At 51.3% G+C, this 15,439-nt stretch overlaps 1 protein-coding gene across 5 annotated transcripts in view; it reads right to left on the minus strand.

Annotated features, from left to right (window-relative positions):
* Positions 1 to 15,439, minus strand: part of ZBTB16 (zinc finger and BTB domain containing 16) — a 183,941-nt gene that overhangs the window by 7,636 nt on the left and 160,866 nt on the right. For all 5 annotated transcript variants that reach the window (XM_014855496.3, XM_044753322.2, XM_070490259.1 and 2 more), the window contains one exon: positions 3,182 to 3,352. In XM_014855496.3, coding sequence (XP_014710982.3) covers positions 3,182 to 3,352 — 171 coding nt within the window. The remainder of the gene's footprint in view (positions 1 to 3,181; positions 3,353 to 15,439) is intronic.

The following is a 15,439-nucleotide window of genomic DNA, read 5'->3' on the forward strand; positions in this document are numbered from 1 at the left end:
TCATCTCTGCTGATGGCTCTGAAGGGTTTTTAAGGCTCTGTGGGGAGTGGATGCTGGGGTCTGCTCACTGGCGGGCTCTCTCATGGGGAGAAGATTTGCAAGAAGCTCTGAGGGTGTAGAGGGGTGGGTGGGAGCACTTCCATCAAAGAGTCAGACAGGAGAAGCTCAAAGAGCAGAGCCATCCCATGACGTTGGGTTCTCCCTAATCTATGGGCCATTGCTCGGGCTCAGAGGCATAGCCAGAGCATCCCTCCCATGCAAATCTGGGGATGACCTGAGTCCTGGGGTTCTTGGAACCTGTCCATCCTCTCACTGCCAGGGCGGGTCCCCAGCCTCCAGCCCCACCCAGCCCAAGGGAGTAGAGGCCCATGCAGACCCTGGTCCTAATTAGTTGTGTATCTAACAGAGAGAGGGGTCAGTCTGTGCGCGCCTGGGCCCGCATGCCACTCTCTCTGCGTAGACGTCTACACACAGCCCCGTCTGACATCCAACTCCCCCTCCTTACCGAATCTGCAACGATTACGACTTTAATCAAGGATTCAGTATCCTCATTAAGACATAAATAAATAAATAAAGCAAGGGCCACGTGAGACTTCAGCCAGAGCCGGTAATTAAAACGTACATCGGCAGCCACCCGGCCGGAGGGGAACCGCTGTCTGTGCCTTTCCCCTCCAGACGGGGGCCCTGAGAGTCCAAAAAAACAAAGGGTTAAGGCAGAGAGGTTTGTCTGACCAGATTTTTATGAATTTAATTATGAAGTGGATCACATGTTAAATGAGTTTAAATAGGAAATCTCCAGAGTCAGCCAAGGGAAGGGAAGAAAAAGAACTTAGAAGAAAAAAAGAAAGACAAGCCATTCACACTCACACTCACACACACAATCTGAAGCACGGTGAGCACCTGGCCTAAAATCGTCACCCTGAGTTAATCGTGTCCGTGTCGCCATAATGTACACAAAACTGGCGGCAGAACTCAAAATCCAATTTGTGGTATGTTGATTAACTCTGTAGCCTCTTTAATGAGCTTGACATTAAGTGCAGGACAAACGAGACTAATTAGAGCCCCCTCCAGCCTACCCAGTGCACCTGTGACCCCAGCAGTCTGTCCTTACCTGGTGGCTTCCTTGGCACTGGCCAGGCCCAGTGTCGCCCTCCCCACCCCAGCCCCATCCCGTCAGCTCCTCAGACCCCTCCCTTCAGCACAGCTGAGAGTTTATTATATGATGGGCCACGTGAATCAGGGATCCATCAATGCCAAGAGCACGGCTGGACTAACCTACCAAACACAGCTGCCGATGCTAAACACCCAGCCTCAGCAGCAAATGGGCCAAGGAGAACGGAATATTAATGAGGCATTGTGTGAGGGGTGTGCTCGGCCTGGATATGGCTGGTGTGCACAGGGCCTCTCTGGTGTGAAAATCAATGGGTGTATGTGGGGGGTGTGTGTGTGTGTGTGTGTGTGTGCATGGGCAGCATACATGCTCCCTGTTTCCTAGATTAAGCAAGTACTTAATCTAGTACTTAATCTCCCAAACTATGTCTGCAAATAGCCCCTCCCCATGAATCTGAGCCATGATTGGCACAGGGGCAGGTGACATTTTGATATCTGAGCTCTTAGAAGGTGGCATGGACAAAGCAGGGCATATCCTGGGTGGACTTAGCAGGACTGGGATCACTTGAGTCACATGAAGCTGACTGATTTGACCCAGCAGCATGCTCAGAAGTGGCTGAAAGGTAATTGGCCATCTTTGAGAAGGCTGAACTTGGGCACCCAGTGGGGAGGTGCTGACAGGATGGTGCACATACCTGCAGGGATGTGTCTGCAGTCACTATAGACAAAGTCCTTGTCAGCATCCCTTCCTCCTTAGCCTTTCTTGTCAGCCCTACCCTCTGGGACCTCCCCTTGTCCTATGCCAGCAAAACTAAATAGTTGTCAGCAAATGTGGTGGTGCTAAGGCAGTATGGTCCCCTGAATAGAATGGCATCCAGAAGTGAGAGCCCTGGCGGCTCCTTGGCGAGGATGCCAACTGCTGGCAGGACAGGCCTGCTCAATCTGGGATAAATAAAGCCCCCTCCCTTAGCCAGCAGAGTCTGCTGTTTGTGAAAGGCCTGGCCTGCGGACTTAATTCCAGAGCTGTGACAAGACTCAAGAATGAAGACGGAAAGGGTCCTGCCATCCGTGTCTTGAGGCACACCGAGTTTTTTATACCCTCTCCAACAGACATGAGCACACACCCTGTTCCAAACTCAGATGCAGAGTCAGCCTGTCTGTCTCCCGGGCCCCGCCCTGTCGCTCACTCTCACCCCAAACCCAGGACAGAACACACACAGGCAGAGACACATGTAGACTCAGACAGGGGCATTCCTTTGTCCACGGACAGTTAGTGAAGACCCAGTTCTGCCTTAGAGAGAAGAAAGAATTTCAGTCATCTGTTCCCTCGCTGGTGGATCAGGGGCTGCTGCAAGGAAGCAAATGTCTCTTGGACCTCAGGGACCAGGCGTCCCACCCCCAAACCTAGAAGATGGTGGCAGGGACTGCCAGTTCCTAAGCACCTAGCTCAGCCCCTTGACTCACAACCCCCCTCCTCCTCCATTATCTAGAACTGGCCAAGCAGGGCTACTCATGACTCAGTGTTTAAAGACCCTCATTGCCTCCCCTTAGCAAGGTTGAGGCCCAAGTATGAAAAATTTGCTTTTGTTATTGTGGAGCAAGTAGGACCACTTCTGCAATATTCCCTTAAGAGCCGAAGCTGACTTCAGGAGTATGTGTACATGGGTAGGGAGCAGTGAGAGGGGTGGGGGGTACAGAAGAGAGAGTCAGAGACCATGTAGGTCAGTGTTTTTCAAAATGCATTTTGGGTCCACCCACATCAGAATCCCTGGGAAATATTTATTAATAGTGTTGGGTCTTGGATCCCATCTCAAACTCACTGAGCCAAAGTTTCTGAGGGTGGGACCCGAGAGTCTGAATTTTTAATGAGCACCCTCTCTGTCAATCACAGAGAGATAACCAATGGTCCACAAAACGGAGAAGCACGGTCAACATTTACCTGCGCTATGGAAGCCCCTTCATGCTCAACCCTTGAGTAAAGGAGGGCTGAGGGCCGATCCTCCAGGCAACTCCGCTTTCTGTTTCGGGAAGTAAATCCAGACACTGGTTCCCAAGACCTCAATGGGCGTACCTGTGTGTGAGCGCAAGTGGCGTTTGAGGGCGGTGTGGCTGGGGAAGGTGCGGTTGCACTCGCTGCAGATGTAGCTGCGCACGCCTGCGTGGACCTCCATGTGCTGCTGGAGCGCGCTCTGCGCCTGGAACCGCTTCCCGCACAGCAGACAGAAGACCGCCATGTCTGTGCCTGCGGGAGATAGGAGTGGGAGAACCTCAGGAGAGCGGAACTGAGGGCCATTTTTACCCAGCTAGGCCAGAGGGAGAGCCAGTGTCAAGACTAGCACCCCCAAGCCTCCATGCTCAGGAGCAAACGCAAGGGCGGCCCGGGCCACACAATATTGATGGAGCACCAAGTATATGGCTCCACAGTGGACAAAATCAACTTACCTCCTGCCCTTATGGAACCTAAAGTCTAGTGGGAGAAAGAGAAACGTTAATCAGATACATCGCAGCAGCAAATCTGAGTCTGCAATGGTGTGGAGTGCTACGCTGAAGGCAGGGTACCCAGACGGTATATATCAGAGGGACTTTTCGGAGTCTGGGACATAAGACGGGGAGGCAGGGTGGCCTCTGTGAGGAGTCAAAATGAGGAGAACATGGGTCGGCCAATGTGTGAATGCAACTAATTTAAAATCACATCTCAGAATGGTAGCTCTACATCCTGAGCCTTCAGACAAGGCAAATGAAGCACAGACGGACTGAGTAATTTGTCTAAAGTTCCACAGAGTTCAGAAGCAGCAGAGCTGGGATTCAACAAGCAGCCTAGGTTTGAATCCTCTCCTCATGCCAGCTACAAACCTTATTCTTTTAACCACTTCTCCATTCATTAAAGTACACAGCTTAACGGTCCATTCATTCAACAAATGTTATTTTAGCATCTTCTACAAGTAGGACTCTCTTTTTGGCACTGGGGATGTAACCATGGAAAACTATACAAAGTCCCTCCTCTCATCATAGACGTTACCCAGCACACCAGGCCAGTGGGGGAAGACGGAACAGCATCTAGAAACACTCTGGGCTGGAAAGAAGTGTGCTGAGTCGGAGGATCAGAAAGAAGAACAGCACAGTTAGGGAGGCAGGGAGGAGTGGAAAGAATGGCCAAAGAGTCAGAAGCCAGGTTGTGCGGGGTCTTGGAAACCATGTTAAGAGCTTTAGGCTTTATCCCAAGACCAATGGGCAATTGTCAAGGACTTTGAGATTTCCATTTAATTCTGTCCAGTTGTTCCCTGCACTGATCAGAAGCACAGGCAGGTACCCAATGGTACTCTACAAAGACAGGCTACCATTTTCCGTTTGTTATCAACCCCCTTCCTGATGTTGCTCTGGAGCCACGGCCTTCCTGGGTAGAGCCCCGCGTGAGGAAGTGTCTAAACTCCCCATCAGAGTCCTAACTGATTGCTCAGTGCCCACCATTTTCGATTCCATTTCTCTAAGTACATCAGCTTCTCCGGGAAGCCCATCGGCTCGCCTCTCTCTGCTGGCATCTGGGCGACATAACCTGTGCTTAGCTCCACACTGCCTTCCCCTGTGTGAGGGACACAAGCAGGAAAGGTAGGGAGACCCAGCATCTGTCCAGCCTCCCCAGAGTGGAGGGAGGGGCAGAGCTTTGGCTGCTGGGAGTCGTGGGCTGCTCAAGGTGGAATGAGGGGGCTCCTGGTGGAAAGTGGGGTGAACAGAAGGACAGCATGAAGAGCTTTGCTGCTTCTCTGGTCCATGGATGCAGATGGCAACTGGGAGGTCTGTTCTCAGTGCTTCAGTCCCATTCATGGCAGGCTGGGGATGGACTAGCAAGAACGCAAGACCTCTCTTTGTCCCCTGCTCCTCCACCCTTCACAGCCATCAGTGTAGACACCCTGGAGTCTAGGCCCCTACAGCCAGGGTCCATGCAACCAGCAGTCGCTGCTGCATCCAGGTCCAGGGCAGGCTGAGCAGGGGAGACTGGAAACAAGCTAGGGCAGGAGTTTGCTCCTGGCCCCACACTGCAGAAGGGCAGGGAACTAACACAGGCCTTGCACTAGGTGCTTTATCTGTTTTTGCCATCTCACTTGAAACTGGCGATCCTGCCAGGCAGCCATTCTCATCCTCGTTTTTACAAACGGGAAATCCTAGCGATGAACTACCTGGCCTAAGGTCGCACAATGAGAAAGCAGCAGAGTTGGGATTTGAGAAAGCCTAGGTCTGTTTGATTTCAGAAACCACAGGGCTGGGCCCATGTCTAGCTCTGGGTCTGCCACCTGTCTGTCTGGGCTTCTCCCAGAAGAGGCAAAGTAACAACACCAGCAAGCCAGCTCCAACATGGCTTGTTCAGGAGCCCTGGTGCATCGTGGGCCTGCCCCAGCAAGGCTAGAGAACCCAGGGCAGGAGGAGTGCACTGGAAGCAGAGTCACAGGGATAGTTCTGTGAAGCCTTCCAACCCACTAGGGGCCAGCAGGATCTCTGGAAGGGAGTGGGGTGCTTGGCTCCACTTGACTGAAGGGCACTGGGGGGAGTGGTCTGCCCGGGCAGAAGCAGACCAAGGGCTGACAGTGAATCCTCAACATCCAGCCCAGCCAGGTCAACATGCCTGGGAGTGGAGTCCGTCTGCAACATGTTCTGTGACACGGCTGCCCTGGTTGCTTCACCCCGAGGGCCCCCAGCACCAGCCCCCTTTCTGTCCCTAAAAGCCCCATGTCAAACAGCTGCCTTAAATCGGTAAGATGGAGCAGGCTTTCTGGATGAGCCATGCCCTTGAAGAGCCCAGGTTTCTCCTTATGCTTCCCCTGAAATCCTCAGCGTGGAACGAGCCTGGGTCCGAGGGAACACAAACAACATTCCCAGTAGGACACCTGAGCCCAGAGGAGCTCTGAGGGCGACAACACCTGGCAGGGCCGCCTGGGAATCCTGCCGTGCTCTGACCACATGTTCTTCCCAAGGCCCTCAACACTGCCACACTGCGCTGTCCCCACTTCATCCGGATGGCCCGAACCCACTTCGTGTCCACGCAGCCGACCCAGTGAACATTACCCAGTGGAGGCACTGTGCTAGGTGACAATGGGGATGATGAAATCAACCAGAGAAACAGGGTCCCAGACTAGCTGGGGACTCAGACAAGTCAATGATCAGCCAGGGTGACTCCAAGAGGGCTTTGGAGAAGATTCTGAGTCAGGCTTTGAGAAATGAAGAGTATTGAGGAGCCGAGGGTCAGGAGGCATGGCACAGGAGCCAGGCTAAGGAAACACCGTCAGCTGATGTCAGAGCAGGTGAGGCTGGAGGACAGGCCCTGAGGGCAGAGACGAGCAGGGAAAGTTCCTGGGAGTCAGATCACAGGGAGCCCTATCGCGGGCAGGACAGATGAGACTTCATTCTACAGGCAATGCAGAGCCATGAAAGGATTGGGCGATGCTAGCATGATGCCAGCTATATGTGAGGGCAATGCCCCCAGGGGCAGCATGGGGACCAAGAGCAGTGGCCAGTGGCTGGAAGCAGGGAGAGAGCCGATAGCTTTCGTGCTACCACTGGAGGAGGATGGGGACGCACTAGGGTAGGAGCTGTGAGGACAGGAGAAGGAGTGGAGAAGTGAAATCCAGGAAGGCGGCATGCCAGGACCCGAGGCCTGGGCTCGAGTCAGGAAGCGTGGTGCACCTGAAGTCCTGGACAGCCAGCTCTGCACCTTGGTGATAGGTTTAAAGTTATGTGGTCACCACCTAGAAAGAAAATGCTACAATGTCCCTACAATGGCCTTTCTCCCCTTCCTGGAACAGACATCTCACAAGGTGCAGGGGCTCTCCCTGGCCCCCAATACACTGATCAACGCTCAGAGGAGAAGCAAAGGGGACTCTGAAGCCCTGCACCCCATCTCCCCGTTCTTCTGTTTGGAGACCAACAGCTGGGAGGATGGAAAAATACTTAAAAAGAAAAAAGGAAAGGTTAGGGGGGAGAAGAAGATGAGACACAAGAAAAGCTACTGGTGCATGCAAGTTAAAAATCTAGAGACTAGATGTGAGTTATTAAACAATTTGCTGTAGTTTCTGCCTAGCTGATTGTTCGCATGTATGATGAGTCAGGGCAGATTCTATTACACTGGGAGATTAAGCAAATAAATGCTAGCTTTTGGAAACACATTAAAATGTGGGACTATGGAAATAAAATTATCTATAAAATTGTCTTAGCAATTCATTAGCTGCAGTGAGCTGTGCGGTGGGGCAAGGGGGCCCGGCAGCTAGAACACTCTGCTCCCTTCTGCGCCTGAGCTCCTGAGTTACCTGCTGCTCCCTCCTCTGCTGCGGAGAGATCTCATGCCTGACACCACTGGGGAGAGGGGAGGAGCCTCCACTGCTTGTAAAAGACCTTCAGAAATCACATGCAGCATGACACAAGGGAGAGAAAAGAATACAGGGGTCCTGGCTCTGCCACTTCCTTGCCTGGTGACCCTGAGCAAGTCACTGAACTTCTCTGGATCAGAGTTTGCTCATCCTTTGCCTTCTTCCTTGCAGTTGTTGAGAGGATCAAATGAGATACCCATGTGAAAAAGCTTTATAACTACAAAGATGTGGCAGAGCCAATGCCAGCCCAGATGACGCCTTTGTCTGAATTAGAAAATGATGCCTCCTCCTCTGGGCAAACACAGATCCTCGGCTGGGCGCACAGCTCTGGCATGCACAGAGGGCTGGATCCAGCCTCCGTTTGCCCTCTCAGCTGGGCATCCTCCTGCAGTGGACAACCTGGATGAGGATCATGGCAGTCCTACACAATACACAAGCCTGAGTTGTTTCATCTACTCTGAGCTGCTTCTTCTAGGAAGCTGACCCTAGCGAAGGCATCTTGGATGAGTTACACCATTTAGGACTCAGTGCCAAGAACACCTTCTTTCTCCGAGCCCTCACGATTATAGCACATAAAACCCTTTGCTGCCTTACTTTTGTCATTCAGCCCTGCCTATGCCTACTAGATTGTAAGCCCTGCAAAGCAGGAACTATTCTCTTCATCTTTACATCCCCCAACACGGAGCACAGGGCCCTGCATAGAGCGGGCACTCAATAGCTGCACAGTGCATTAAAGAATAAATAAGGAGCTGTGGGATAATCACCAAGAACATGGGGTGGGAGAGTGGACATAGGGCAGGGAGAGTCATGGTACAGACAGACGGGCAGAGCTGGTGAATGCTCAGACCAAATGAAGCCGTTACTGAGAGCTTCCATCAAGGCTCTCCTTGGAAATCAACAATTCCAAGTGACACACACAGCTGAGCTCTTTGGGGCCTCTCACGTCTATCTAATGGGCTGGAGAGGGCCCCCAGTTCTTGCTCCATGTCTGAGCTCTCTTGCTTAGAAGCAAAGACTCAGACCACAGAAGGGCCAGTTTTACCACGTCATGGAGTGAAACAGTCAGAAGACCCCAGTTCAGGCCCAGAAGTGCAGCCCTTCCCGACTGTGTGACCCTGGGCCAAGTAGCTGCTGCCCTTGGCCTCATTTCTTTATCTAGAAACGGCATTCATAACTAACCTGCCTTTTCCAATACTGACTTCACAGTGCTGTTATGAAGCAACTGACAAAGGTTTTTGAGTATGTAAATTCTACAAATCTATCATGTTCCATCAATCTGTAAATTTCAATGTAAATCAGATACATAAATGAACCTTGACCCAAAGAAATAATTTATCGGGTTAAAAAGTCAGCACCTCCTCTGCTCTCCTGAAGAATGAATGGGGCTCAGTCTTAGGCTGGATGCCAAAGGTGTCTGCCTGAAGGAAATCTGAACTAGGAAGAGGGAATGAGTGTGGCAAGGTTGAATGGAAAGCCTGGTTCTGGGTAACATGGGCAGGGTCCATGCAAATATTTGGGTCCCCATTTACATCTATTCTATCTCTGGAGATGGTGACCCACCCCACCCCCACCCCCACCACCAAGGGCAGCACTGCCAGTTCTGGCTTCAGGGCATGGCATGTACGACTCACAGACTCCAAATTTAAAACAAGTTTAATTTTAGCCAAAAAATGGGAGAAAGCCAAGGCCAGGGTGGAACAGGAGACAGGAGGGGTGACACAGATCCCGGGTATTTATTTCACCCAGGTGATGACTAGGTCTGAAATTACGAGACACAAAAACCCTCATGTTTACACCTGTGCCATTTCCATACCAATTAGCTCTTTAATAGAAAGGAAGGAACAGGATCAGAGGAGTGCACAGCTGGAGAAGATTTTCAGGTGCTACACCTTCTTGGAGCAAGGCTCTTATTATCACCAGCTATAAGCAGTTTCTTAATCAGAAGAGCAGAGGGGTCTAAATATACTCCGGCTGTTTTTGGTAAACTGGCCGTGACTACTACATGTGCATGTGCCAGGGTGTGTGCATGAACATGGACCACGGATGGGCCTCTTGTGTCCAACCCCACTCGACCTCACCCAGCAAAGGAAGAGTTGCTTCCCCTGCACGCCCAGCAGCTTCTCCCCACAAGAAGAAAATATCAAATTTACAGGAGTGTGAAAACTTTCATTTAAACTGGAACCATCTCCCCACCCCCACCCCCAAATCCTTCAGACATGTCATTCTCCTTCCTCTGACCCCCAGGATTACTCTTTTCCCAGACGCCATGGGCAGCCCTGTCACCACACACCAAAACCATCACTGAAACTGCTGCCTTTTCTCCTTCCCGATCTTTCTCTCTCCCTGCCCCCAGGTTATTGTTAAAGAACATGGTAGAGCTGCATCATCCACTGTCAAGAGAAAAAGACAGACAGAGACCAGCAGTCCAGGGCTGACTCACGCCAAAGGCAAGAAGACTCCGTGTGCATCTCAAAGGAGAGAGATGCTACAGGTGTGTGGGGGAGGGCCAGGGGGCAGACAGAAAGGAAATAAACACTCAGCCCATGACATCGGCATGGGTGCCTCCCTTCTGACTCCCCTGTGCCATCATTTAAGGCTTGGCTCCTTCTTAAGGGATCCACTGGAAAAAGGGTCAGGAGCTCCCTCTCGAGTTCTCCTCTTGGGCATAAGTTGCAGGATCATCTGGGAGGAGTTCCTGAACTCCCAGCCTTCCTCAGAAGGCTAGCTATGTGTGCAGTGAGGGCCCAGTCTGCCTAGCCCAAGAAAGTGTCAGCCCACTGACCCCTGGGAATGACAGCTGCCACTGAGTGGGAGGTAAGTCCCAGCGTTTCCTTTACTGCCTACGGCCTCTCTCTCAAGAGAAGTAGAGAAGCTGAGAAAACATCTTGGAAGGCTTGTCTCAAACCAAATTAGCTGCAAGCCCGTGCATGGGTGCTGGTCTCCTGAATCTAGTGTCACCTACTCCTGGGCACCTTTAATCATCTGCCCAGTTACATCTTCCTGAACCAAGCTAGGAGCTAAAAACCTTAGCACCTAGCCTTCTTGTCAATGCAGCCTTGTCAAGTCCAGTCTCCTTATCCAGCCCTCCCTATTTCTTTCTCCTTTCTTTCTTATCTGCTTAGAATCTTGGAAGACACCTATACATCTGTATGAGCTTCCTTTTCCACAAGGGAAAGGAGGAATGTTATGGTTTCATATCCTTAGTCCAGGGAGCAGAGAGTTCTCAATGAATAACCAAAACGGAGAGGAGCTGGAGCAGCTGATTCAGATTTGTTTTAAAATGAAGCCAAGGATGGGTGAGTGATTACATGTCTCAAAGCACACACATGTGTGTGCACATATACACACACACACCCCTCTCTCAGTCTCTTGGGGAATGTGGCCGCATCCTCAGGCGGCAGCAGCTAGCAATGCTGGCTCCCAGAAAACCATGCATTTGTTTAGCAGTGAGCTGCAGACACAAGTGCATTTCATTACTCGGCACCTTCAGCTACAGTAAACAAATTTGTCAGCTCACTAGCTCATTAAGGTGCACCCTGGACACAGGGGATTTATTGAGACCTGCACAATAAAAGTAACATGAATGGATTTACTAATTTTGTCAATCACTCCAACAAACGAGCCGAAGACGGGGAGAACCTGGGGTAGAGGGACAAGAAAAGGGGTGGAAAAGAAAGTAAAGGAGGTAACAAGGAGGAGGAACATTGAATTTGGTTTGCAAGAGACAGTTAATGGGTTAAAATGGGACCAGATCTGCGCTCTGCTGCCTGGTTACATGACAGCCTCCCCGTTCGCTCTACCTCATGCTGGGCCACCCTTTCTAGGGTGAAAAGCTGTAAAGGGCAAAATAGGTGCCAAGGGCAAACTCAATTCCAAGATGCCAATGCAGTCCTGGACCCCTAGCAGTGCCACACTGATAGGGACACACCCCTCCAGCCCCTGGATCGGATGCGGAACTTAGGAATCTGAGGATTAAAAGCCACACGAGGGGAAGCAGCAGCCTCCTCCACATGAGAACAGACCAGTTACCTCTCCTGGTACCCCCCACCCGCAGTCCCTTCACAGTCCAGTTCCTGGACCCTTTCAGACATTCCAGAATGAATCCAAACTTCCACAGCAAGAGCAAGGGGAGGAAGACGGCAAGGCAGTCAGTGTGTATGTGTGTAGTGGTGGTGGCGGCAGGGGTGGAGTGGGGTGGTGGTGTTGGGGTGGGAAGTAAATCCGGAGAGGTATGCAGCCCTCTGGTCTGTAACTTTCAAAATGACAGCAGGACTGGGGCAAAGGTCATGGGGTCCGAGGCCTTAAGCACCTCCGCCAGCTGTGGCGGTGCAGCCTGGAGCCCGCAGGACGCCTGCCCGTATAAATCAGCCATAAGCAGCACCCGCTGGGGGTGAGGACAATGGGCCCACACGGGGGTGGGAGGCAGGACAATGAGGCTCGGCCAGTGCGCAGGCCCGGAACAAATGTGCCCTGGCACCACGGGGGCCCCCATTTGTGAAACTAATTGGCCCACGATTGAAAAATTGGACCCACTTCAACAGTCGTGAGAGGAGAGGGGCGGCCCAGAGTCCTGTCACCTAGCCCGGCCCTGCACAGCCTGAGGACCTGGCCCTGGGGACGGGAAGCTTCTCTCGGGTACCCATTTTGGCCTTTGAGATGGCACCAGTCTGGGGGAAGTTGGGCTAGGGGATGGGGCAGGTGGGCACCGTACTGCCTTGAAGGACCCCTGTGCCCAGCGTCTCCTCCCAAGATGCAGAGACAGACTGCCTTCCTCAGTTTCTTTACGCTGCTTATTCTGTAGGAATAAAGCTCACAGAAGAGAGACAAGAGCTTGTCCATCCTCTGGGATCCCAAAGCCAAAGGGCTCCCTGCTTCCCTCATTTGGGGGTAGGTGGGTAGTGAATAAACACATAGCTACAATAAGTTCCTTCCTCAGTACATCCTCACTGGCACGTGCTCAGCTCTCCGCCCTCTGTCCGTGGCCACGTCTGAGGCCTGCAGCTCTCTGCAAGGCTGCGTGGGAGCCAGACTGTAAGCAGCTAAGGGCCCTCAGTCTCTAACTCATCTGGTTCTGGAAGCTTCTGGAAAGAGAACTCCTGAAGTGTGTGGTGGGAAGTCAGGATGGTGTGGGAAAGGACAGGCCAGGGTAATCATCCCACCTTTGTCCTCTTGCCCTACCCTTTCCTGTGACTTTTCACTGTAGACTCCCAAATGAAGAGAGGTGGAAGCATGGGAAGCACTGGAATCTTCAGCTGGGAGGCCTGTCCTCAAGTCCTGGTTCAGTGACCAACTCGATTTGCACTCTTGGGTAGGTTCCTAGACCTCTCTGGGCCTCAGTTTCCTTATCAGAAAAATGAAGGTGGAAGTAAATGATCCTTAAAGGGTTTTCCCCCCACTCTAACAGCCAATGATCTCAGGCCTATTGAAGACGGTGTTGGATGACCGAAAAGGGCTTTCTCCCATCAAGATGTATTTCACTATCTCCAAAGTCAGCCTCGACAGCCTTCTTTTAGTTAAAAAGAATCTCGAGGCTTCACTGGGAACCACAGAGGGACAATCACAGGCAAGGCAAAGGAAAGACCTGAGCTTGACTGAGCATCTGCTAGGGGCCCGTCCAGGTCTGTCACTCTGAACCGTCTCAAACAGCCCTGTGGGATGGGGATTTTCAGGAAGATGGGAGAAAAAGACTTGAGAGAACCTGCTACGTTCTTTCTCTCAAGTGGCCACCTGCTAGTTCCTCCCAGAACTAGCCATACACCCACAAGGGCAGTTCTAGAAGAATCGCTGTCTAAGGGTCCATGCATCTCCCTCTGTGCTGGGTGAGGGCCTGGCTGATGGGGTGGGAGAGGGGCTTTCTCTCCCGTGCCCCCAGTGCCGGGGTGACAGAAAGACAATTGAGAGACCCTGCACAGAGGCTGTCAGAGAACCAGACCCTCTGAATCCAGTGGTCTTATTTCCTTAGCACAGTGCCAACGCATGGTAGGCACTTAAATTCTGAGCAGTGTGTCTAGAGCTTCCTGGGGGGGCCTGGAGAGTCCCCTGAAGATGAGACCCCATTTCTTTATTTGGACAAAGTTATTGCCAGTCTCTTTCATCCCTTGTATTCGTCAAGCGTACAAGACATTTTCTATAGAGGTCACTCTCCAGTTCCAGGCATCTCCAAAGTCATCCTGAGGCCCCTGGGGAGGGACCAGGGCCCAGAAGAGGCATCTTTGGGGGAAAAAAACCAACTCAGCTAGAGTCTTATTTAAAATGTCCTGTGAACCCCAATGTATTCCAGAGACAGTGAGGTGGAGACAGGAGGAGGTCCAGATAGAAGAGAAGGGACAGACAGGGAGAGACAGACAGACAGAGGCAAGACAAAGACCCAGAGAGACAGAATGGGGCTGGGAGGGGAGCTGGGCTGGGGGAGCCAGAAATTCAAAATAAAATGAAATACTGATTGTTTCAGAGCCATTTAAATACCTGACAGACATCGGGCAACGAAAAGAAAAACTACCCCATATAAATAAACAAAACCAAACCAAAAAAAAGAGAGGACGTATTCATTTTACTGACATTTTAATGGGTCCTCTCCTTTCCCCCCCAGAAGATGATTACAAATTAAGCAGCATTTAAATGCTTTTTACTGTCAACAATTAAAAGCAGGGCTGTGAGTCTGAGAGTGCCGTGGCCATTCATTCCCACGGTAACCGGGCTATCAGAGGCACTGCCAGCCTTCCCGTACTGTACCGCACACAATGGCCAAAAAGGGAAACATGTGCACACCGTTAATTTTGCAGGACACTCAGAAACAAATTAAAATATAAAAAGCTCCCGGCACAAAGATAGATACCAAGAGTGAGGGCAGGGCAGGTCAAGCTCATGGAGTTAAAGTCTCAGCAACGGCAGAGTTTAAGCACAGCCTGATTACACCTTATTGAAGGTTGCCTGGGGTTTGTTTTATGTAGTGTGTGTGCGTGTGTGCGTGCGTATGTGTGGTGCAGGAAGGATGAAGGGTGGAGGTGGCTTTCCTAGGGACCGAGGAATAAACAATTAAGAGAGTCCAGCACCTCTACGCCAGACCTCAGACCCCAGGGAGTCAGGGGTGGACACACCAGTGGCCCCAACCTGAGCTTCAACTGTGGGCACCAGTCCACCAACATCCACCCCTCCAGTACCTGCACCACTGCCTTTTTTCTGCTGGACCACAGGTAGGAACCAGGTGATCTTAATTTCACTCAGGCCAGAGGAAAGGATTTCATTCCAGGGAGCACCAAAAGAACAAATCTAATTTTTCAGAAATGGACTCTCTTTCTTCACTGTTGACACTGTCGCTACCAATTCATGTGCAACCCCTGCCGGCCCAGCCCGATACCACCAAGACTCACGTCTTTCTGAAAGGTTGAAATGCAGTCTGTGTTGTGTCTCAGTAAATTTTATTGCTAGAACTCTCTTTGAGCCAACTCAAAATGGATTCTAAGAACTCACATGGTCTCAGGTACCTTTTAGAATAATGGAATAATGAAAACTCAACCCCAGGATGAAGGGGAGAAAAGAAAAGATTACAAAGGAAAAGGAGTGGAAAGTGGGGGGGTTTGGGACGTGGGATGTAGCTACCAATTCCCTTTCCAGTTTGGAGACCAAGATGGAAAAGCAACAGAAGTGAGCCGGCTACCAGGTGGAGGGCGAGAGGCTGGGTTTAGAAGCAGCCGGGTACACTTGTGTGCCGTGAAGTTTAATATGCAGGAGGGATGACACAGAAATAAAAGAGACACGTCCCCTTTAAAAGGAAATATAATTTACAGTGTGCAGCCAGGCGGCCCATAGTTTCAATCTCGTTTACTATAGAGAAAACTCTGCTAGCTGTTCTCTATCCCACAAATCCGATTTAATCAGACAAGCCAGCCAGCGTGGCTTGGAGTAAAAACGGATAATTAGTAAACAGAGAGCTACTCCAGTGGTTCATTGGCATTCGAGTTGGGCTACTGTGT

The sequence above is a fragment of the Equus asinus genome, chromosome 20 (genome assembly GCF_041296235.1).
Source record: "Equus asinus isolate D_3611 breed Donkey chromosome 20, EquAss-T2T_v2, whole genome shotgun sequence".
Lineage (NCBI taxonomy): Eukaryota > Metazoa > Chordata > Mammalia > Perissodactyla > Equidae > Equus > Equus asinus.